Genomic DNA, 22,486 nt, shown 5'->3' with positions numbered 1-22,486 from the left:
TGCTCCTCTCCAAGACCATGACGCCTGAGCTTATGGATTGTATTGACCCCACTTCTGCATTCACTCATCCTTCCATTCGTCATTCCCAACAGCATCTGTTGAAACCATGCTCTGGGCTGCAAAGCCGATTACTCAGCAGCAGGAGGAAGGCATGGTAGGTATTAGAGCTGCCTAATGTTTGACTCTCTTCTGAACACATATCAGTTTGTATTTCATCACGCACTTGAACCCAAGCATAACTGAGTGACCGTTTGGCCAAGAAAGTGTGAAAAGACTTGATGTGGCTCTTCTGGACAAAAAAATGTTAAGACTCACCACATCTTTTTACTCTGACTCCACAACTGTGAAAGCTGGGATAGATTTGCACCCCTGAATCTCTTGGTAACAATGGTGAGCAGAGCCCTCTTGGTGATCTATGATGGCCAATTAGTATGAGTGAGAACTTTGGTATTTAAAAGGCTATCCCAATGGGTGGAACTTTTCTTGAGGCACTCACAAAGTAGTAGGGAGACAACATGAAGCCCCAGACCAGAAATGTACTGTGCATAACCAAGTAAGTGCTCAAGGTTCGAAGAAAATAAGACATGATGATCTGCGCCTCCATCTCATATTCCTGTTTCATTCTGGTTTCCATACTTGAACACTGCCGGTCTTCCAGTGTTAACAGAAACTCCCACCAGCCTTAGACAGGCCACTTCTAACTGGATTTGTCTATAAGACTGGGATAATATGACTTCAGATTTTTAAAAAATTTTGTGTATGTGAGCATACAGGAAAACATACTTTATATAAAATGGATATTCTTGTTTTTAGTTTTTATAAGGCATACTAGTAAAAGGTATTAAGGAAACATATCTTAAGACCATCCTTTTTCTTCTTTGCTTTTTTTTTTTTTTGGTTTTCATCTCTTTATTTTCTTGCATAAATGTATCTAACAGAAACTACATATTTTTTCCCACCTTCGATCCCCTATGGAGCTGTGGAGAGTGACCTTTATCTGCATTATTACGTGGGTGACAAGGGCAAGTTTGACCATGTGTTCCTGCATCAGTTCCCATCTGATGAGATATTGAGATGTGCCAACAACAACAATTACACAAATGATGTCATGATCAGGCTATGTACATGAAAGTGTGACGGAGATGCTGAGGACAATAATTGATGGCAGTGTAATAACCAGAGATGGTGCTCTGTGGCCTCCTCTTGATAGGCTGCACTGGCAGGAGCCTGAAATTGTTATTGGACATGAACACACTTCTTTAACAACATCAAAAATTAGCTCTCTTACTGATGTCAGTCAATCCAAGGGTCTAGAAGTCTTACATGTATTTTATTATCTTACCCAGGACCTGAAGTGTTTTGTCTTCAGTCTTACTGGATTATACTTCTGGATTAAGCCACTGTAGATTGAATATTGGGGTGGACATGTTGGGGGGGGTGGGAGTAACTGTTTTTCATAACCATTATCAGGAAATTTTTTTTGTGTAAACTATAAGTGGTTGTCATTAATAAATATTTAACAAACTACAAAAAAAAAAAAAAAGAAAGAAAGAAACCCAACTTACTTCCTCTACCAGTTCTCATAATAATGCCTTGCCCTCCTGGATGGACTCTGAACTTTCCACAGTTATTTTTCATAAGTTCTAAACTTTAACTAGAAGGCTCAGGATAAAAGGCAAGACAGTGCCACACCAGCAGCCACACTGACAGGATTTCTCATTGAACCAGGGGGTGACCATGACGTGCTGTGAGGGATGGACATCCTGCAATGGATTCAGCTTATTGGTTCTACTTATATTGGGAATAGTTCTCAATGCAATTCCTCTCATTTTCAACTTTGTGGATGAAGGCAAAGTTGTTCACAACCCCAACTCTTGCTTCGAGTGGTGGTTCCCAGGGATTATAGGAGCAGGTGTGATGGTGAGTAACATTTATTTGGCTTGATTTGGGGAAAGGGATGCCTATTTTACCAAACTCCCAAACACCATCTTTCAGCTTGATGGTGGGCTATGCCTTGGCTGGGGATATCGTCAGGAGCAGTGGAATGGTATTAATGGTATTAATTCACTGGCATCAGTGAAGAATGAAAATTTAAGTAAATTTAAATAAATGGTGGTATGGACTAGGGAGCTTGGGCAACAATATTAACAACTTGATAAAAGTTTGTTGGATTGTTATCTATCATATTTCTTCACATGTGTTATGCCATTCTTCTAAGCTTTATAGTTAGTGTTCAAGATGTTTTGAATCCTTTCCCTCAGCTTTCCTTTGCCAATACTAGTCTCAAAGTATTCACAGGAATATGGGAGTGGGAAGTGCTACCCAAGGGAGTCTGATTAATGTCAGAGAAATGAACTTTTGTTTGGATATGTGTGTGTGTGTGTGTGTGTGTGTGTGTGTGTGTGTTTCAGGGAGGATGAGTCACTGCTGCTGGTCTTATCCCCGACTTCTGTGAAAGTGCTCTTGGGTCATTACGTGTTAAACTTTAGATAAAAATTTATCCTTTGGCTGGCACACTGCAGTGGAGACCACTCTGGCACCAAAAGGCCATTTTAAGAAGCATTCCCCCAAAGTCGATGGTTTCTTTCCCTTTAATGTTGTGAGCAATTTATTCACCTTGCTTTAGGTAGAAGGGCTATTTCTTCAAACAACCCTGAGAGTTTTCTTCCAGGCTAAGAGGAAGTGAGCAACAGTGCTCAACCATGATGCAACTGCCAACATTTGTGTCTGCTTTCTGCCTTTCTAGAAGCTTCCTCTACTTAAGTAGCATGAGCTTCCTTGCATCTTGCTTAAACCAGAAGCCAGGAGCACCTGGCTAAGTCTAACCAATAATGGCAATTTCCATGAAGCCGCTAAAAGTTCATCGGTGAAAACAATCCATGTAAAATAACTCATGTCGTTTTAAGTATAAATTGGTTCTAGTATGAACCCCATCTCAGTTAAAAACAATTTCTTGCTAGCAATAACAGAGCATAAGGTGGTGATGGTACATACCTACATTCTATGTGTGTTTTTGTCAGTGGGAGGAGGGAAGAAAGATGAAGAGGTGAAGACACAGAGAAGGGCCCACAGAGAGTTCTGTTTTGAGTGCCAGCCACGGTTCACACTTTACACTATCTCATTTCATCTAATAATCTGGCTAAGCAGATATTATCATTTGTATTTTAACAGATCAGCAAGCAGAAGGTTAGGAATGTTAACAAGGCACATAGTAGGTGTGAAACGCAATTCCAGATTTATCTGATTCCAAGGCTCTGTTTTCCACCAGTATTACCACCATAATCCTCAACATCTGTCTCCTGTTGACAAAGGGGAAAGACAAAATCCATAACCTACTCCATAAATTTAAGTGGCCGGGAAACTGAAGCATAGGAAGGTGATATAAATCTGTGAAACAGTTCCAGAAAATCTGGACTTCCTTGTTCTATGACTACATTTACTTTATGATCCTCGATAAATATTAATGAAGACCTGGAATCACATGAGGGATCTCTATTATGCAGTATTGTAGAATGTCATTGAAGCAGTAAACAACTCCTTGAAAGTTTCAATAGTCATTTTATAGACTGAGCCTCAAACTCTAGACTAGGCTCACAAGCAAACTGGTAGGTGATAGAAGGGCTCAGAGTACAGGTACATTTTCATGATCCTTGACTATAAATAGAATGTAGAAGAGTATCTTTTTCAAAGGGAGTCATCCAAAATACTGAACTCTTGATATACTTGTAAACACACAGAAAAGTTAATAAGGAAGCATTCACTGCTTGTGATAGCACTCTTGTCAGAGTTCTTGAAGTTTTCTAAAATTGCTATGGCATTTTAAATTTTCTTCATAAACAGGCGATTTTGCAGGAAGTAGCTGATAATAACTATGGAATTCATTATGGATTACTTCATAAAATGCACATTCATTTTATGGTTTTATGATTTAGTGAAAAGAGAGGAGAACTTTTTCATCTTTTGAAACCATGACTAAGAGGTGCTACGTAATTATCTTCAATCATCATCTGTTAAGTGGAAAAATCGATACATGTTATTTTTTTTTCCCCAGGCACTAAAAAGAAAGACTTGAAATGTTTCCTCTTAAAAATATAAAGGTCATTTTATTATTATATGAGATTGGTGGAAAGTCTGATCTTAATCATGCTTATTCATTGAGTGTAACTTCTTACATAATGATAATTTATCAATTATTAAAGTCTTAACATAAACAAATTGTTGAATGTTAACCAAAATTAGAAGATATTTTGTATAGCAAGAATTTTCAAAATGTAGTTTTTATATTCATGATGAGCTATGGCTTTGTGTTTTACTGTCATGTTCTAGTACTTAGGGAAATCCTGAAAGTTTGCCTTCTATCAGTTTTAATGATCTAAAAGCTTTCTTGTATTTCATTTGTAAAATCATATACTACCTTACTTTTAGAACTGGATAAAAGTATGGGTATGTATAAGAAAAAATGAAAAATACTTTTTTATAAAAATAAAAGTCTATCAAGATTTTTAAGTTCACAAAAACTCATGCATTTAAATGTACTTAGGAACTGAAGAGAAAGAGTAGTTCATTACTCATTTTCACAGGATATTATCTGGAAAACTTATTATAATTTAGTTACATATGTACACACATACATTCATATTGTACTGTTCAGGGGTGCTGTTCAGTTGGTGGAAGGTGCAACTCTTTATCTCCAGGTTGTGGTTTCGAGTCCTGCATTGGTTATAGAGATGACTTTAAAAAATAAATCACATTTTATTGTCCATCTTATAAAGAAACTTTGGGCAAAATGGTTGAAATACAGTGAATTATCAAGGTACACATAAGAATGGAACAAAGATGTGTTAAGATGTCATGAAGTCAACTGGGTGAGGATTCGTATACCACAAGCCATTGTTACTTTATAAAACACGTTTGCAAAGGAAAAGAACTATGAAAGTAAATGTTCAGCATCTCTGAGATAAATTAATCCTTCCGAAAGTTAGAGTTTAATTTGTATCGATAAGGAAAATGGAATGATTTATCCATTAAAGTCATAATTTAATGTTGTTTCAACTTTAATGGACTCATTACATTTCTAAATCAGGGGTTGGGAAACTTTTTCTATAAAGAGCCAGATAGTCAGTATTTGAAGCTCAGCGATCCAGTCTCTCTCACAACTATTTAGTTGTGCCATTGATGTGTGAAAGCAGCCACGTACAATATGTAAGTGAATGGGCATGGCTGTATTCTAATAAAACTTTATTTATTAAAAAAAGATGGTGGCCCACAGTTTGCCAGTTTCTGTTCTAAATTATTTGTTCTTAAGTCCAGAAGACAGGATAGCTTGTGAGTACAACAAAAGAATTTTAGTCCATGAATGCTGACACCTATTTGAGAGCTAAAATAATTTATTTTCCTTTTCTTCTGGGCTCTCAGCTATGCCTCAGAGTGGCTGGGCTGTCATACATACATGTGCCCCCTGAATTATAATAGTGTTGGTGTTCAGGGCAATATATAAGCAAAGCTTGAGAACAATACCGTGTTCTCCACAAGTGACATGGAGTCAGCCCATGGTTAGAGCGGGGTGAAGTCTGTCAGGGAGGCTGCCTTGTAAGGTGTAAATCTTAGACCTGTTCTAAAAGAACAAAGGTGTATGTGGGCTTGAAAAGAAATATCAGGGAAAGAGCAGTAAGAGGAAGACAATGAGATGAGACAGGTGGTGCTGTGGAGGGGGAAGGGTAAGAATAAATAGACTGTATGGAGGAGGAGAGATCTGTCAGAATTGCCCAGTGTAGAATCATGGTTGAGCATCTGGGCTCTGGCCCCCAAGTGCCTAGCTTTGGATCCCCAACTCATCCACTTTCATAGGCCAGTCACTCAAACTTGTTGTGTTTCAGTTTTCTCATTGGTGAACTGGGAGTAATACTAGCGCCCAACTCATGGGATTGTTCTGAGGCTGGAATGAACTGAACCATGTTCAACACCTACAACAGTAGCTGGCCTGTTGTTAGAACTCAATAAAACATTAGAAAACAAGAGTGGGAGGAAAAAGAGAGAGCTGCTTTAGGGCAGTTGTGCTGAGAGAGCAGGAAAAGCTCATGGCTAAAATTTCTACAGTGGAAGGAAATGATTTACATTTCACTCTTCAATGATACAAACTTTTTTCCAGTAAGAATTTCTAGTCATAACTGCTGAGTAGATATTACTCAAAATTGAAACTTAATCCTGAGAATGTGGCATCATTTCTTACAGTTTTCCTCAGCGATGTACATCTCCCTTGACATAGAAGGCACTATATGCAGTTTTCCCAAACAGCAGTGTAAAGTGAGGTCATGACCTGTCATGGATACATAAGCAGAAAGGAGAATGTGGAACCAAAAATAATTCTCTGGGGGCACCTGGGTGGCTCAGTGGGTTAAGCTTCTGCCTTCGGCTCAGGTCATGTTCTCAGGGTCCTGGGATCCAGCCCCACATTGGGCTCTCTACTCAGCAGGGAGCTTGCTTCCCTTCCTCTCTCTCTCTGCCTACTTGAGATAAAAAAATAATGCTCTGGTCATAAATTTGGCGACTGGCAAGATGGTGGTGACCCTAGGGGTAGGAGGGAAGTTCAGAAGTGAGATAGGGTGGTGACAGAATTCTTAGTTCCCAACTGTCAGGCAGTTTCCTTTCTGGATGCTTGCCAGATTAATTTATACAATTTTTGGGAAATTGAATAAGTGGTCATAGATTATAGTAACTTTAAAAAAAAGAAGAGGAAGAAAGAAAAAAGAAAAAAGGGAAAATTTGGATGATGCAAACAATTCTTTCAGAAACATTCCTTCCAAAATAATGAATAACTAACTCACTCTAATCCATTTAAAATCCAAGTCTCTCTAAAGATGAAAGTAAAGTAAGAATGTAGATGGAAGAGTTTGAAGCTGTTGTCCTGAAATGCCCCAGCCCTCCCCCACTTTAATCTTTGTGTTTGAAATGGGGATCCCAAAGTGCACAAGATCAAGGGATATTGCCAAATTTCCCCTTTTGTTCTCTTGAGCCTTGATTTCCCACAACTGCTGGGAGGTGGAGATGACTGCTTTTCTCATCTGATGAGAAGAAATCATATTCATCTTTCCTGTTGATGTGATTTCCAGGTCATTCCAGCAACAACAATGTCCTTGGCAGCAAGAAAAAGAGCATGCTGCAACAACAGAACTGGGGTGAGTATGGACCATCAGCCTCAAGCCAAAGAGCAGGAACATTCAGTTACTGACACAGCAGCAAAGCTTCCCGAGTCATCACTATCTGCCCAACAGTGGCAGGACCACAGTCATAGAAACATGCAATTTACAGTAATTATATGATAATATGGAAAGTGCGAAGTTTATCTTTTTTCTTTTTTTCCCCATAAGAATTAAGCTTTCGAGTCAGTCTTCAGACCTTTCCTCAATCTTTAGTTTCATTAACCTAAAGGCTTTCAAAGAAAGGAGATTTGGAAGTTATATCCGGAGCTGTAATCAATTTCATAATTCTCAAATACTTGTCATTTTCGTGGTGTGTGTAAAAGACTTTGGGAAAGTGTATCCTCAATTCTATGAAAGATTGGTTTGCTACGATCAAAATAATTGTCCTTATCCAGTTAAAGGAGACAATGGTTATTTATTTTCAAACATTTACTGTGCACTCATTAAGTATAAAATTGTAACTAAGTTAAAAGTAAAGGAAGTGAATATTTATTAGCCTACTGTTATTATGGTCAGAACCCTTCCAACTCTACGACCTTGCTTAATCCTCTCAAAACCACTAAGTGGGAAATATAATGGTGTCTGTTTCATTGACTGAGAAATTGATCCTCAGAGAAAGCAAATAATTTGCCAGGGTAGCATAGCTAATAAGTAGGTGAATTTTTGTCCAAATACACCAGGCTCCAAAATTCACAATATTTACACTATTTATGCCACAGTCGTTGTTATAAGCAACACTGAGGTCTCTCATTATTCTCTAAGGAGTGGCGGGCTGGATCAATAAACAAGCTGTCATAGTAAATATTCCTGGCTGATCTTGAGGTTTTATAGTGCTCAGCCTTATGAGAACATCAGAGTCACGCAGAACAATCTTAAAAATATGAATGCCTGGTGGCCCCCAGAGATTCAGTATTTTTCAAAAGCACTTTAGGTGATTCTAATATGGTCCCAGGGGTGAGAGCTAGGGTTTAAAAGTGTGCATATTATATCTGTATTAATATTTATATTTTTAAAAAGTACCCTTTTCTGACATTTGATATTTATCTAGGATTATAATTACTTTGCTAATTGTTGATAGTACATCTTTGTTCCTTATATACCATAGAAATTTAATAAATACTAGTTTTCAGTTTCTCCTCTCTGGCACTTTTCTTTTTAACTTATAATTTGCAGTTGACTTTTTATTACCTCTATATTGTACTTACATTCTTGAGAAAGATATCTGGAGCTATTTCTAAATCCCTGAACTCTAAAATAACAGAACACTTCTATAGATTTTTGTCTCAAATCATATTTCCCTTAAGAATCTTTCCCCCCTACATACCTTTAATGACAAGTCATCTTTTCAATGATCACTTAAGTTTTTTCTGTCCTTGGAGGACAGTAAGTTGAGAAGAAGCAAGACACCTTTTCATGCAGGTGTTGGCCTTAACTCTGTAGGTTTTGCTCCCCCATACCAACCTTGAAAGTCATTGGAATTTTCATGCTTCTGCAACATTACAGATTATTATGTGCCAAGAAGGTATAGGAACTCTGGAGTGCCAAGGGGTAGGGGGTGCTATGTAATACTGCTCCTGTTATGTTAATAATAGTGGTGCTGGTTATTTTAATTAAAATTTCCAGCTTATATTGAGTAGATGCAATAAAGTGTTCCTAGACACTTTTCTCACTTTGTGGCAGCCCTGAGAAGACTGGTTTTTAAGTCATATCACTTATCTTCCACGTTGGGAAAAGACCAAAGCATCATGAAGGCGACAAAGGCTAGATCTTGGGGTGGGTGATGGGGTCACCAAGGCTTATCTCCTGTATTAACTGTTCCAACTATTTCCCCTACTTTAACTGTGTCTTGCTCCTTCCCTTTGTCTACTTCTTGGTTTTGTTTCCAAATGCTTTGGTTTTGCTGAGTCATTTACATAAACCCCCCACTCGGGGGAATTCAGATCCCCAGGAGCACGTTCTAAAGCCAGGCCCCTTTGTAGTGATAAGAAGTTAGAAAGAATAAATGACCAAAATATAAATAGTGCACTTCTTGGTGAGCAAATTAAGTAACTTGCACAGGCCACAGTAGTGTGGAAGAATCTGGATTTGAATTAGACTCCAAGTCCATCATTCTCTGCTTTTAGCTCAAAGAATTCTGATGTAGTGATTAAAATCTGAGCACAAGCATTTCCCAGTTGTGAGATTCTGACAAGTTTGCCAACTTCCCTGAATTATATTTTTCTCATCCTTAAAGTGGGAATAATCGTATCTATCTCTTGGGGTTATTGAAAGGGTTAAATGAGATAATATATGCAACAACATGCATGAGGTACATAAAGAAGCCCCTTATTCTGCCTACTCATTAAAGCCACGTCTCCTGAACCCTCTGGAAGTGGCAGTATTATCGGACCAAAGGAAAAGGACAAGTATTCCTTCATCTCTGCATATTTTAACTCATAATTATCATTGACTAACAACTTCACTGAAACAACACAGAGCTTTTTTTTCTGAAAAGCATACACATATACCGACTTTCATTTGGGCCATAACATTTCCTATTGGCAAATTTCATGCTTTTTTTCTGCTTTCTCTGACTCTCACTCATGAAATGAAAGGTGCTTAAAGGCTTACAGTTTTTCTCCCTGACACAATATGGTTCTCCACTGGAGCAATTCTGCCCCCCAGAGGGACATTCAGCAGTGTCCGGGACACTTTTGGCTGTCAACACTTTGGAGGGACAGCTACTGGTATCTAGTGGGGTAGAGACCAGCGATGCTGCCAAACAACCCAGAATGTACAGGAAAGGCCTCAAAACAAAATGCCCAATGTTGGCAGTATTGAGGTTGAGAAGCTGTGTGCTTCACACGACGCTATTGACTGATCTCAGCAGAATGGGGACCACTGACCTCTTGTAGCATTAGGGCCAAATCTGGATGAAAGATTTGGGAGCCAGGAGACCAGATGCCAAAATGTGGTGGTTAAAATCTAGTCCAGGTTCTATGAAGTAGGAAGTACACAGAATGGGGAGGAGGTACCAGATGTCAGTGGTCCCTTGAAGTGGACAAGGCTCAGGGGGTAAAAAGGTGCAGATTTTCCAAAAACAGTAGCGAGCCCAACAATCTTTTAGTAAGTCTAATCAAATGGCAGAGACTTTGTCCTCTTTGCTCTTTGATAAATCAGACCTAATCAAATGGAGATCTTAAGACCTAGGACCACACGGGGGCCAGAGACCAGCAGCGGTTGGCCAGAAGTCTGCGCATGCTGCTGCGTCTCGAAACAGACCGGGAACACGTGAGAACATACACTAATGCTTCTCCTTTGTCTTCCAGATGTTTCTGTCATCACTTCTGAATGTAATCACGGTCATTGGTGCTGTGTATTGCATGTTGGTATCTATCCTGGCTCTCTCGGAAGGTCCTCTCATTTGTAACTCTCAAGAGAACAGCACTTTCAATTGTGAATTTTCATTCAAAAATTTGACGTGAGTATTCTGATTTTCACAGATTGTCTCACATGCTGCAGCTAGCTCCATGAGAATAGTGTGGTGCTGACACGTTGTTCTTTGATGGGATGACTGGAACACAGGTTCTTAGGGATTTAGCACATTAATCCCAATTGGCACAATCTCATAGAAATGGAAGAACCACTCAGAATGGTTTGTGGGGTGGTGGAGGCCAGGAATCTTGTCTAGAAGTAGTTGACTCAGATGGTTTATCCTTGTCTTTTAAAAATCTGTGGCTGCAAGTGTGTATGTGTCTAAAGAATTTCTAGAAATATATGCCAGAAACTTTACTTTTTTTTTTTGAGAATGGTTATAGAGGATGCCCTGGAGGAGTGAAGGGAGCACTGCATTTCTATACTTCCGAACTCAGTTTCTAAGCCCTAAGCATATGTTACTTTTATAATTAAAAACATGAATAAAAACACAATACATAAAACCTAGAGCCTTACTTACGAGCCCTAAAAGAAACAAAAGCAGTCGTGGATTCATGCAGACGTACTATAAATATACTGCAGGCATGGGAATGAATCAAGTTTAACTCATATAGTGACAATATAGAGGAGTTACTTATAAGTGGCTCATTTCAGACTTGAAAGATGGTTTTGTGCCTGAATCTAGGCACAGTCTGTAAAACTGGAAGAAAAGAACAATCTAATTCTCGGTTATCTATATGTTGCTCAGTTTTTGAAAATAACCAGAATTCACTTTTGTAATTACATGAAAAAAAAAAAAATTTCCCCCTCCTTTTCTCCTGCTACCCTAAAAAAGAAAAATCCCTCAAAATTTGCATACTGCAGTTGTTGTGAATCAAAATCAAAATAAAAAAATCCCCTTTCCTAGATCTGAAGTTCAAAATAAGAGATTTCAAGCACAGATGCTCTACACATTCAGCCCTTAGGAGAGAATAACTCACCAGGCACCCGGCTAAGCTCTGGAGATGAGAGCCACTCCAGCTGGGGAGACAGAGCTCCAAGACTGATCCTAGGCTTGCTGCAAACTGCAGAAAGCATACTCCCTTTCCACGTGCTGAAAATACTGTTGTCTTCCCAGGATAAATGTCAGTTGTTGGTATCCAGAAATGCAAACTCTTTAAGAACACTTAGCCTTACTTGGTAGTAAACTGAGGGAACAACCATCTTAGGGTAGATCACGTTTGGGCTAGAAGTCTCTCATTTTCCAAACCTTGTTACAATGGGCACAAATCCCCTTAATCAGACTTTTTTTTTTTTTTTTTTAACATGCCTTTTGTCAGTAAAAGTTGCACAGTCCTTTTGAGAGCAGATGCAACACTGCCGCCGTTTTGTCGGAAGAATTGAGCTTCCTGCGGGGGCGGGGAGCGCCTTACTTTACATGTCTTTAGCAAGTAGAGGAATGCCTGTATAATTAGGTTGAATCATGGGAGATTAAGAATATTCAGTTATTTCCGACACAGAAAATTCATATGGTTCAACCCAAGAGTAGGTACTCTAAAAATGCTGGTTGAGGGAGGGGACAGATACTCAGTAAGAGTTTTGGAGAGATCAGAGTACATGGACACATGATCAGAAACTTGGGTCTCAGCTATAGTTTCTGGGCACAGTATTTCAAAGGACTTGCTGTTTTAGTATACTTGCCCTTTTCTGGGCACAATGATGCAGTCTTTTCATGGTAAGTGATATTCCTGAAAACCTCCTGTCGTTTCTTTCATTTCAGTGACATTGACCCAGACTCCTTCAATCTGCAGTGGTTCTTCAGTGAGTCTTGTGTCGCTCCTCCTGATTTTGATGATCTCACCATCAATGGCGTCACAGCCAGTGACTGGAGAAATTATACCTTGAACTTCGACTCTGAAGAAAACAAACACAGGGTGATCCATTTCTCGGTGTTTTTAGGCCTACTACTCGTGGGGATTCTGGAGCTCCTGTTTGGGCTCAGTCAGATGGCCATCGGTTTCCTTGGATGTCTGTGTGGGGTCACTAAGCGGAGAAGTAGAATTGTTTAGTTTCATGGTAATAAAATGGAAATATTAGCAATTTTGAATCATTTGAGAATTGCATTTAAAAGACACTCCTTGGGGTATCTGGGTGGCTCAGTCGGTTAAGCGGCTGCCTTTGGCTCAGGTCATGATCCCAGGGTCCTGGTATCAAGTCCTGCATCAGGGTCCCTGCTCAGCAGGCAGTCTGCCCCTCCCTCCAACTTGTGTTCTCTCAAATAAATAAAATCTTAAAAAAAAAAAAGACATTTTTTTAGAAGTTCAAAAATGGAACACTGTCTAGAAAGCTGTATCAGTCACTTTAGGCCAAAAGTCATCTTTGAGGTGTTTAAAAAAAAAAAATCAGCCTTTCACATACAAAGCAAAAACAATCATCAGTGGTTGACTTTGGGGAAAGGTGGAAAGAAATTTTCAATTTGTTTTGTACCTTTTGGTACTTCTGTACTATTCGAATTTTTAAATTCTATATTCTCAAGTGTGGAAGGAGAAGGGAGGGAAGGGGAAAGGAGAACGAAGATGGGGAGGGAGGGAGGAACAGGAAGGAACAGAAGTTATCCTGGAAGTGAAAATATGGAACTTTATTTTATTTCTTTACACTAAAAAATAAAATAAAATAAAATAAAATAAAAATAAAATAAAATAAAATAAAATAAAATAAAATAAAATAAACAGATAGCCTGAATGGTTTTAGACCTAATTTCCTGCTTATAGACAATCTGGAGAAGAGGACATAGTCAGACAAATCCAAAAGGTGGGGCAGTAAACAGACAATAGCCCCGTTTTCAACAAGAAAATATATAGGAAAAATAAAAGGTGGGATGGGCTGAGGGAACTATTCCAGATTAAGAGAACAAAGAGACAGGATTCAATGAAATGTATTCTGTAGACTCATTTCATTGGGGGATAACTGGGGAGACCTGTACAAGGATTGGTTTAGGGGAAAGCCTGGCTGGCTTAGTCACAGGTATGTATGACTCTTAATCTCTGGGTCATGTGTTCAAGTCCCATGTTGGACGTAGAGCCTACTTAGATAGATAGATAAATAAGGGATAGGAAGAAAGGAAGAAAGGCAGGCAGGAAGGAAGGGAGGGAGGGAGGGGGGAGATTGGTTTAGGTGATGTCAAAGAATTATTGCTAACATTTTTAGTCCTGACAATGGTTTTATGGTTACACAGGAAAATGTTCTTATTTTTAAAGAAATGTATATTTCTGTTTTGGGGGAAATATCATGTTCTTAAAATACTTCAGCCAAAAGCTATGGAAAAATGTTATATTTACGTGACAGGTATATGGTAATCCATTATACTCTTCTATTTTCCTGTTTGCATTCTTCCACAATTAAAAAAAATAAATGCCTACAAAAAAAAGTACCAGTCTGGATTCAAAAGCTGCTTTCTATACATGTCAATCTTTAAAAGATAGAATTAAAAAACCATGTATTTACCATATTAAAATGTTATGACAGACAAAACTGAAAATCCAATTTTCTGAATGTGATCATTCCTGCATTTTACTTCAATTATTTATGTTTACTGGGCTTAAGTTTCTAGAAATAATTTTTAATACCTATATTATAGCTGCCCCCCAAAATTAGTAACATCAGAAGCACACACAGGCATTTTTTTTTTTTTCTGAATCTATTTGCTGTATAGAGACCTTCTCCCTATACTCCTATTTTATAGACCTATTTATCCTTGAGGTCTAGCTTCAGGGTCTCTTACTTGAAAAAACTTTCCCAGGGTGCAGGATTCCAACAAACTAAGCTAGCACTTACCCAGACCACTGTTATCATACCTGTCACAATGTAACATAAATGTTTGTGTGTCCACTACTACCAGAAAATTTGAGAGAGCAGGAACCATGTCCTTCTCATCCATTTTTTCATCAGCTCTTTTTTTAAAAACATTTTTAAAAATTCGAGTTAATGTATAAGCGTATTATTAGTTTCAGAGGTAGAATTTAGTGATTCATCGATTGCATATCACATGCAGTGCTCATTACATCACATGCCCTCCTTAATGCTCATCACCCAGTTACCCCATCTCCCTGTCCCCTCCCTTCCAGCAATACTCCATTTGTTCCCTATAGTTAAGTCTCTTATCGTTTGTCTTCTGCTTTGTTTTTATTTTTCCTCCCTTCTATGTTCCTCTGTTTTGTTTCTTAAATTCCACATGAGTGAAATCATATGGTATTTGTCTTTCTCTGATTTATTTCACTTAGCATAATACCTTCTAGTTCCATTCATGTCATTGCAAATGGCGAGATTTCATCCTTCTTGATGGCTGAGTAATATTCCATTCTATGTCTATACCACATCTTCTTTATCCATTGATCTGTTGATGAACATTTGAGCTCTTTCCATATTTTGGCTATTGTGGATAATATTGCTATAAACATTGGGGTGCATGTGCCCCTCTGAATCAGCATTTTTATATCCTTTGGGCAAATACCCAATAGTGCAATTGCTGGGTCATAGGGTAGCTCTATTTTTAACTTTCTGAGGAATCTCCAAACTCTGTTTTTCCAGAGTGGCTGTACCCACCAACAGCATAAGAGGGTTCACCTTTCTCTTCATTCTTGCCAACATCTGCTGTTTCCTGAGTTGCTAATTTTAGCCATTCTGACAGGTGTGAGGTGGTATCTCACCATGGTTTTGATTTGTATCTGCCTGATGATGAGTGATGTTGAGCATTTTTTCATGTGTCTGTTAGCCAACTGTATGTCTTCTTTGGAGAAATGTCTGTCCCTGTCTTCTAGTTTTTAACTGGAGTTTTTATTTTTTGGGTGTTAGGTCTGGTAAGTTCTTTGTAGATTCTGGATACTAGACATTTATCCATCAGCATTTGCAAATATCTTCTCTCATTCTGTTGGCTGCCATTTAGTTTTGTTGATTGTTTCCTTTGCTGTTAAGCTTTTATCCTGATGAAGTTCCAATAGTCCATTTCCCCCTTTGTTTCCCTTGCCTCTGGTGATGTGTGAAGAAGTTACCATGGCTGAGGTCAAAGAGGTTGCTGCCTGTGTCCTCCTCTAGGATTTTGATGGATTCCTATCTCACATTTAGGTCTTTCATTCATTTTGAGTTTTTGTGTGTGGTGTAAGAAAGTGACCCAGTTTCATTATTCTGCATGCTGCTGTCCAATTTCCCAACACTGTTTGTTGAAGAGATGGTCTTTTTTCCATTGGCTATTCTTTCCTGCTTTGTCGAAGATTAGCTGGCCATAGAGTTGTGGGTCTATTTCTCATTTCTTTATTCTGTTGCATTGACTTATGTGTCTGTTTTTGTGCCAATACCATACTGTCTTGATGATTACAGCTTTGTCATACAGCTTGAAGTCTGGAATTGTGATGCCACCAGCTTTGGTTTTCTTTTTCAACGTAATGGCTATTCGTGGTCTTTTCTGGTTCCATACAAATTTTAGAATTGTTTATTCTATCTCTGAAAAATGCTGGTATTATTTTGATAGGAATTACTTTGAACATGTAGATTGCTTTAGCATAGACATTTGAACAATATTTGCTCTTCCAATCCAGGAGCATGAAATGTTTTTCCATTTCTTTGTGTCTTCCTCAATTTCTTTCATAAGTGTTCTATAGTTGTCAGAGTACAGAATAGTATTCCATTGTATCTTTCTCTCTATCCATCTATCCATCCATCCATCCATCCCACATCTTTTTTTTTTTACATCACAATATTATTATGTGAATTTTTTACAATACAAACAAAAAAAATACAGAAATGCAATATATGAATACAGCTAAATGCAGAATGGTGACTTTTTTTTTCTTTTCAAGAGGCCATGATTCCCATTTCTAGTAAAATAAATAGACGGCACATAGGTAGAAAGAGGTTGGTCGTTAGCTTCACAATTTTGCCTAGAAATGATCTATAAATGCATTTTTCCCCCTGCTACTTACCATAAAGTGTAAAAAGGGAATTAAAGGAAAGTTTCCTTGTTGGTTTCTACGATATCAAAGATGCTATATTCTATTTTTAGCAGGGCCAATATATGGAAAATACCTAAATAAAATGTTATTAAAAAATGAAGCAGTAATGAGATTCTGGCTAAAGAGGGCACTAAATGAGAATAACATATATTTAAAGAATCCAAAACAAACAAATAAACAAAAAAAGGTTGTTATAAAAAAGCTCTAGGTGCATTGTAAGCATATAGGATTTTTTTTCCCATGTGTATTTTTAAACAATGGAAGTGTCAAAAAATAGGGTCAACTGTGTTAGACTAAATTACATTATTGTATATGCTGTACTGAATGGAACCTTTGTATTATAATTATCATAGAGAAGCATAGTTTGCATCACATTATGGCAATTTATCCTCAATGAATACCTTCCAGAGTCCTTTTATTTTGGAATATCCTGTAAACAATCAAACCACCAGAACATGATTGTACAACAGTAAAATGTTTTCTTGCATTAAATTGAAGACATCTGTTTAATAAAAAAACAAAAAACCAAAAACCAAACCAAAACAAAAAACCAAAAACCAAAACAAAACAAAAAACAAAAAGAAAATGTAGGAAAGGTACTTAGAGCTGTTAGTTTCTAAGTACACAACACCCTAGACAATTCAAGGCATCTTAATCTCCATCAAGAACAAAAAAATAATAATTTTTGTCATGCTGTTAAATCCATCAGTAAGGATAAAACCGGTGCAAATTGGTCAAACGGATCCAACAAACACTGATGTCCAAGCTGGCATATTGGCAACTAATACGTAACTGGTGGTCAATAGAGGGTTTAAAAGATCTTCCCTTTCTTCTTGTTCTTTTCCAAGGTTCTGGAAGAGTTCTGTTGTTCTAAAATACGTTATTGGGCTTCCCAGTTTGCTTTCTCATCTTCAAACTGACGACGTTTTTCCTCTAATTCTTTGTGCTGTGCTTCCAAATTCTTTTTCATTTGCTCATGGCGCCTTTGGAGCTCAGCTTATGAATCCTTCAGTTTTTGAACTTTTTCTTTGACCTTCATCTCAAACATCTGCTCCATCTCCATCTTCTTCATCTTAGCTACATGCTCCCTTCTTTCTTCTTCCATTTGTGCAAGAGGGCTCTTGGTAAGCTGCCCTTTATTCTTGTTATTATCAACTCCATTATAAGTCACAGCTGCCAGTTTCTGCTCCAGTAGTTCTCATAGTGGACATTATTAGTGACATCTTTCAAGTCCTGCATGTGTGTTCTTATCAACATATTTCTTAGAATTGTAAAATCACAATGTTCACCATTTTCAACTTCAGCAACACCCCAAGGATACTGCCTTCCTCTGACCCTTTTGCCATTAACTTCAATGATAGTATTACTACCTACCACAGCGAGAGGTAAACAGTTCTTTATCTTTTTAACAAGCTTATTTTCTTCTTCATCATCTGTCTCTGGAAATTCATATATTTTAATTTTATGTTCTTGGATTTCTTTCATTATCTGTTTTTTTAAACTGTTGGCACTCCTCTGGAGTAAGTGTGTCTGCTTTGGCAATAAGTGGAATGATATTCACTTTTTCATGCAAACACTTCATAAACTCAATATCCAATGTTTTAAGTCCATGTCCTGAAGGAGCAATTAAATATAAACAACACTGCACCCTGTTATCAGGCAGCTGACGTCTGTTCACTCGAGATTCTGCATTTAGGTAGTCCTCAAGTTTACTATCAATGTAGTCAATAACAGGCTGCCAGCAATTACTATTATCCACGGCATCTCCAAATCCTGGGGTATCAACTATTGTGAGCAGCAACTGAACACCACCTTCTTTGATTAAAACTTTGGGTTGTTCCACCTGTACTGTCTTTTTTATTCTATGGGATGGACCTGGATACTCTGGAGAATACAAATCTGTGAGGAATAATGAGTTGATTCATGTTGACTTCCTGAGTCCGGATTCACCAACAACCATAAGAGTGAATTCAAACCCTCTCTTCACTGATTTTCTGTACACTTGATTTGGGAGATTTGCAAATCCCACATAGCCTTCAAGGTTCTTCTGTTGAGCTACCATGGTGCTGCTGTTGACGCTCCTCTCCTCAGCAGCAGCGGATCTCGCACTCCATCCCACATCTTCTTTATCCACTCATCAGTGACAGACATCTGGGCTCTTTCCATATTTTGGCTATTGTGGACTTTGCTGCTATGAACACTGGGATGCAGCTGCCCCTTCAAATCACTATTTTGTATCCTTTGGATAAATACCTAGTAGTGCAATTGCTGGGTTGTAGGGTCTATCTTTAACTTTTTGAGGAACCTCTTTCTTGCTTCCAGTCCTTAGCAAGGTCTCTCTTCTGCCTAGTCCCCAGGTCACTCATCTCCTCTCTGGCTAAGTCCTCTTCATCCTTCAGACTTCAACACAACCATCACGTTTTTCTGAGAGGCCTTCCCTAACCACCTAATGAAGATTTCCCTTAACTTTCTTCTTTAGCATTCTGCCATTGATAGTACTCATCACAATGGCCACAGCACTTCTATTTGTGCTTGTTTCCTAAATTTTACTCTCCCCCCATAAGACCATAAGCTCCATGAGTCCAGAGATATGTTTCTTTTATTCACTCCTGGTACACTCGGTGCCAAATACAGTGCCTGATACAAAGTAGGGCAATTATAAATATTCTGTTAAATGAATTAACGAATCTTATCTTTTTTACTTAGCTTTTAGTGAGAGTCAATGCTTACTGAATGAATGCCAAACTGCTAATAGCCATAAAATTAAAACACAAGTGAAATGAACATGACTGCTCATGGACTTGACTGAACAATACAAGGGTCAGTGATGGTGCATCCAATCTTCTCATTGTCTTGGAAATGGGTGTGATGACCCTAGTTATCCACAGGATCATGAAGAGACAGAAACATAAGCCTCTCATGTCAGAGGGCAAAAGAGAGAATTGTTGGCAAAAGAGATTCAGCACAATTCAGCTGAAATGGCTGTTATTTCTTTGCTCTTTTAGTCTTGTGGAAATGATTGCCATAGATTAAATGCCTAAAGCCTAGGGGCCACCGGTGGTTCAGTATCTTTTGGGATGATGCCATCTCTGCTCTGGTACCTAAACTTACAAATGCATGTACGTACACACACACACAGTGTACATCTAGTAATTTACAAAGCTCACTGATCTTTTTTTCACTGCCACCTCCATGTTCAATCTTGTTTTGGAAACTTTACACTCTTTTTTTTTTTTTTTTGCTGTGTCCACCATCTGAAACACTCTTCTCCCTATCCTTCAGCTTATATCTCAAGTTCTTCCTCCATAACAAAATCATTTTAATAATCCTCAAATTCTTTAACAAGCCTTCCCCTCTCCCTTCCACCCTCCTCCATCAATATGTCAGTTCCTTAAGGTCAGGGCTTGTGGCCTACCTGCTATAACTGCTCACTACACAGGTCAGTGTGGTGCACACATGAATTTCTACTTATTGACACAACAACATATTGTAAGTAAACAGTGGTTACAGTAAATTAAGCCTTTTTGAACTTGGAGCCCAGACAAAGAGTTCAATTTCAATGTCAAACATAATTAAGAAACTAGAAAACAGACATTCATAGAAGAAAGGAAAGAAAGCTCTCTTGCAAATATATTTTTCTAAAATTATCCCTCAAACTGTAAATAACCTGCTACTGTTTCAGTAAGTATTCCTAGAAATAGAGAAAAAAAAAAAAAAAAAAACACCTGTAGGTAGAGTTCTGTACTTAAGTCGTAGGACACTAGCCTGTTAGGTTGAGCACTGTATTACTGACCCTCCCTGTAAACTCTTCTCCCACTGTTCCCTGCCCCAGGAACCTTTTCTTCATTCTCTGCTTTTTGAAATCCTGTGTGTTTGTGTGTACATGCACGCAAATGTACTTAAAGGCTCAGCTCAAATATCTGCAAGTGTTTCTTAATCATCTGGACCAGGAATGAATTTGTTCCTCTCAACTCCAAAACCACTTTCTTACAATGATGAACAACTTCCAGGCAAGGGAGGCTGGTATAACAGAGCTTGGCTTTCAAGTGACAGAGTCACTTCTATTTTTATATCTGTGACAAGGCAAAGGCACATTTCTTTATTATCCCCTTTTGGGTGATAAGTTGATTTCCTAGTTACCCTTTCACCGAAGGTGTAGCCTTTTGGGGTCCCAGCTTCATGCAGGAATCTCCTGTCACAGCTAGTGTCCTGCCTAAAACATGGGACTGTATTCTCCTGCCCTCTGCACAGCCACTAAGGGAGAAAGTTCTAGGTCTCCAGAGTTTGGTAAAAATTAACAGGAGAAAACAGCTTTTGTATTTGCTTATCTCCTAGAATGCCTGTTTTATTTCATTTTTGGCCCTAGCAGAATCCTTTTCATGCCTGCCCAGCAAAAGAAATGCTAGTTTTATCCATCATTTTCATTTTTCAATTGGGAGGATCATTCAGAAATTACCTTGTAAGAAAATATATATATATGTGTGTGTATATATATATATATATATATATATATATATATATGAAGCTAGAATTAATATAACCATATCATTAGGCTGTTATAAAAGGCAGAAGATTTTCATGGATAAAAAGAAAATATCCTCAAACTCATGTAAACTTTAGGAAGCAAAGACAGGAATCCTTCCTCCAAGTATTTTATTTTGGAAGGATAGGAGAGAAGCAAGAACAGAAACACTAAATCTACTTCTATCTAAGGAATTTCCCTCAACTGCCTTTCCTAACACTCACCACCTAGGTATTCAGATACTGAAGATATGTGGCAAATACTAAACCTAACTGAAGATATGTGGCAAATACTAAACCTAACTAAAATTCTGTTTCTGAACACAAAATCGGGCCGGGGTTGGGGGGGCGGTGGATAATTCTGAGAGCTAGAGCCTCCCAGGATTTGATTTCACTGGTACACTTAAAGTTCATGAGATATAGTATCTTAACTAAATACTACAATGCAAAAAGCATACACAACTCCAGCTGTTTTCCTCCAAAGCACCTGACAGATACCACAACTTAGAAAACCACCTGTAATGCTACCAGCGCCTGCTGCTGCGGGGATGGAAATCGGAAAGGAAACACAGTAGGTTCTTGCTACCAGCCAAGTCATTAATTGCATTATTTCCTTCTGAGACAAGAAGACTCGGGTTCATTAATGGTAATATGCTATGAAGTACAGCTCACACAACAATATGATGAAATAAAATTTTTCGACAAACATTGCTTTAGTTGACAGTTTATTAAATACACTACATTTGTACCTTATTCTGTAGTTTTTTAAATCATTCACACAGGGACTTAGTAAAAACATACTTTATAGAAAACCATCTGCAAAACTAAAATAAAAATAAGTATGCACATTTTACACGCATATTAGGTAAACTGCTGGAAATGTTAGGAATTACTTTAGTGAAGGTGACTGGTAAACATGAAGTGCCTTGGCTTTATCAAATCTGACACCAGACCACGACTTCAGAAGTGTTAATGTTGAAACGTGGATGCAAAAGGGTCTATTAACAGAACTGTCCAATCTAACAGTGTTTGAGAAACTGGACAAAATAAAGTAATATTTTTCTTCTACAGATACTTTTCTAAATCCATTCCCTATGCACTCTCGCTCCCATTCAGAGAATAAATTGTGTGGGCTGATGAGGCAAAAATTCCTTTTAAAAAACAAACTAGAGCCTATTTACAAAACATGCAAAGGGAGAATTTTAAGTAGGTGTTTGTTACTGCAGATCTGCTTTAAGTGACTACAGCTGAGTGAGAGAACATACCTTGACTTCTGCAAGTATCAGTCCCTCCCCCCTCCTTTCTGGAAGAAATACATGTTCAGGGCATGGACTATAAAACGGCATACAATGCAAAGACAGAAACAAA

The 22,486-nt window shown here is 38.1% G+C and overlaps 1 protein-coding gene and 2 pseudogenes across 1 annotated transcript; 2 read left to right on the top strand and 1 right to left on the bottom strand.

Moving 5' to 3' along the window:
• The first annotated feature begins 925 nt into the window (after positions 1-925).
• Positions 926-1,406, top strand: LOC111139594 (annotated as a pseudogene).
• Positions 1,407-1,662: 256 nt separating this feature from the next.
• On the top strand, positions 1,663-12,751 carry LOC111145897 (transmembrane 4 L six family member 20). The gene is made up of 4 exons (XM_022501201.1): positions 1,663-1,920; positions 7,110-7,175; positions 10,508-10,659; positions 12,373-12,751. The coding sequence occupies exons 1-4, from the start codon at positions 1,738-1,740 to the stop codon at positions 12,659-12,661; spliced, it is 690 nt and encodes a 229-aa protein (XP_022356909.1). The 5' UTR covers positions 1,663-1,737; the 3' UTR covers positions 12,662-12,751.
• A 4,574-nt stretch (positions 12,752-17,325) lies between these two features.
• LOC111143230 lies at positions 17,326-18,710 on the bottom strand (annotated as a pseudogene).
• Between the last annotated feature and the right edge of the window lie 3,776 nt (positions 18,711-22,486).

The sequence above is a fragment of the Enhydra lutris genome, unplaced genomic scaffold (assembly GCF_002288905.1).
Source record: "Enhydra lutris kenyoni isolate GAN:26980312 unplaced genomic scaffold, ASM228890v2 scaffoldscaffold1, whole genome shotgun sequence".
NCBI classification, from domain to species: Eukaryota; Metazoa; Chordata; class Mammalia; order Carnivora; family Mustelidae; genus Enhydra; species Enhydra lutris.
The sequence above is the reverse complement of the archived record's forward strand: the minus strand, read 5'-3'. Positions and strand labels throughout refer to the sequence as shown.